General features: G+C 52.6%; 2 protein-coding genes across 3 annotated transcripts in view; one reads left to right on the plus strand and one right to left on the minus strand.

Moving 5' to 3' along the window:
* The window catches only part of LOC103460392 (transcription termination factor 1), a 14485-nt gene extending 13960 nt beyond the window's left edge, over nt 1–525 (plus strand). The window contains exon 10 of the mRNA XM_008402547.2: nt 245–525. Coding sequence (XP_008400769.2) covers nt 245–503 — 259 coding nt within the window. The 3' untranslated portion in view covers nt 504–525. The remainder of the gene's footprint in view (nt 1–244) is intronic.
* Nucleotides 526–816: 291 nt separating this feature from the next.
* Nucleotides 817–2452, minus strand: part of endog (endonuclease G) — a 4592-nt gene continuing 2956 nt past the window's right edge. For both annotated transcript variants that reach the window (XM_008402545.1, XM_008402544.1), the window contains 5 exons: nt 1958–2151; nt 1742–1883; nt 1339–1448; nt 1184–1265; nt 817–1110 (listed from right to left, as the gene is read on the minus strand). In XM_008402545.1, the coding sequence (XP_008400767.1) occupies nt 913–1110; nt 1184–1265; nt 1339–1448; nt 1742–1883; nt 1958–2151 (726 nt within the window). In that variant the 3' untranslated portion in view covers nt 817–912. The remainder of the gene's footprint in view (nt 1111–1183; nt 1266–1338; nt 1449–1741; nt 1884–1957; nt 2152–2452) is intronic.

Consider the following 2452-nt stretch of genomic DNA (forward strand, 5'->3'; position numbering starts at 1 on the left):
GCTAACACGGCAGGCTGCGCTCGGGCTAAGCTAACACGGCAGGCTGCGCTCGGGCTAAGCTAACACGGCAGACCCTAACCCTACCCTAAAAATCTGAGAGCTGAGGCTCTGGTGGACGATGCCAAACCAACTAAAGAGGTTTCAGTGCTTTGCAACCAGGATGAGGAAAACTAAGATGTTCAAAAGAGCTAGTGGTAAGAAATGTAGAGGAAATGTGTAGGCCACCTTTCCTCTGAGGTGTCAGAGTCAAGGGGGTCGATATGTACGCAGGTGTTCTTTGCAGAGGTTTCGATCAACAGGAAGGATGTTCTTACACCTTCCCCTCACCTCTGACCTTAGAGATCATCGACTTCCTGTACCACCGAGTGGTTCCTGTCCTGCAGAAGCGGCTGAGGTCCTTGGACAGGTGGGCGGAGCTACAGGAGCACCACCGCCAGGACAGGTACCAGCTGGCGGACATCTTTAACTCGGACCTGGAAGACGATGGCGAGATGGACGTCTGACCTCCAATCAGAACACAGGGATTGTTTGACAAGCCCCGCCCTATCTGTGAGTGGGATGGGCTGGAATCATGGACAGGAAGTAGACTGTTGGATGCTTTTATTTTGAAATCATGCATAGATTTGAATGTTTTTTCACTTTGTGTTTTAAATTAAATCGGCTTCACATCTGAGCTGACTGAGCGTTATTTTCCCCTCCAGCCAGTCAGGTGTGTAAGCTAACAGCTAACAGGTAGAGCCTGTTAGCTAACAGGTTAGCTTAGAGCTAACAGGTAGAGCCTCAGCTTACACACCTTCATCAGTAAATCAGAAACGCTTTCAGATCAGCTGCCTTTAATGAAAACTGCAGGAAACGACGATGCGTCCCCATGGCGACCCACTGCCTGCAGCAGGGGATTGTGGGAGCTGTAGTTCACTTGTCGCTGATGGCCTGCAGGCGGCTTGTCCGCTTCATGATGTTCGGGACGAACAGCAGTCCCGACGCTCGCTCGACGGTTTCTATGGGAACCAGGAAACGCTCCAGAGGAAGCTTGTCATCCACCGGCTGGTTGGGTAAGACGTAGGAGCGAAGCTCCACCCCCCGGCCGTCCGACTGCTCCAGAATCAGCACCTGGAGACCAGGGCCAGGTGGGCTCAGAACACAGACAGGTAGCTGATGACATCATCACACGCTCCACTCTTACCTTGAAGAAGTGAGTTGGCACGGCGACGTGGTTCCGTCCAATCACCTGGTACCTGACGTAGAGCTTCCCGTCGTCTTCCTGCCTGAAAAACAAATCACACCTGGACTCTAAGCTCCGCCCCCTAACTACAAAAGAACAGGTGGAGGCCAGTTTACCTGGGCAGGTAGAGCGGGCCAGTGCACACGTAGACGTTGAGGTAGTGTTTGGTCAGAGAGCGGCAGAGCTTCTCCAGGTTGTTCCAGGTGTTCTGGTTCAGGTGAGGGTTCTGCAGAAACAGGTGGAGAAAATTAATTAGATCTGACGAATCAGAGGCTCAGGTGGGCGGGACGTAAATGCAAGGCTGAGACAACGAGACGATGTGATTGGTTCATTCTGGGTGGAACCACAGACACCTGGGCAGGTGAATCCTGTGCTGTCCTACAACCTGCTTTCCAATTGGTTATTGATTAGATTATTGATCATATTGACCCCTCAGGACGTCGTCCTTCCTGCCTCCCGATTGGTCCTCAGTGGTCTACCTGCACACAACCAGACTAACCTGAGTCAGGTGTGTTTTACCTGTGGAGCCACATTGCTCAGGTAGAAGGTGTCCTCCATGGCCTTTTGACTCCACTTGTGATTGGCTGCAGCAGCCAGGTGACCCCTGTCGAAGCCACTCCCCCTGTAGTCTGCGTTCGTGGCTCTGTGGAAGACGTGGACGCTGCCGATGAAACGCATTGCAGGTTGAACTCCATCCAGTCACCCGACTCACCTGTCTGCACAACTTCTACTCACCTGTCGTCCTCTTTGAACTCACAGCACTTCCTGTCTGATGGACCTGTCAGAGAGGCGGGGTTTAGCTTCTCAATTACCCAGGATGCCGTGCGTGTGCGAGGATCGTACGACGTGACGTAGGACTCTCTGGACCGGACGTTGGCCAGTGAGGGGAAGCCATACTTCATCACAGCTCCAGAGTTACCTGGACTCACCTGGACTCAACCAAACAAACCAGTCAGTGGGATGGTGGTGTTAGAACCATCGACCCATTCTGGTTCCGAACCGACTCCGACAACCCGTCCTCACGGATGAACTACCATTAAAGAGCAGCAGGACCCGCTGAGGCCATCTAGAGCAGGTTCTGGTTCTGTCGGAGTGGACTGCTTAGGGTCACTTAACCCAGAGTTAGCTTAGGGTGACTTAACCCAGAGTTAGCTTAGGGTCACTTAACCCAGAGTTAGCTTAGGGTCACTTAACCCAGAGTTAGCTTAGGGTCACTTAACCCAGAGTTAG

Source organism: Poecilia reticulata, unplaced genomic scaffold (genome assembly GCF_000633615.1).
Source record: "Poecilia reticulata strain Guanapo unplaced genomic scaffold, Guppy_female_1.0+MT scaffold_236, whole genome shotgun sequence".
NCBI classification, from domain to species: Eukaryota; Metazoa; Chordata; class Actinopteri; order Cyprinodontiformes; family Poeciliidae; genus Poecilia; species Poecilia reticulata.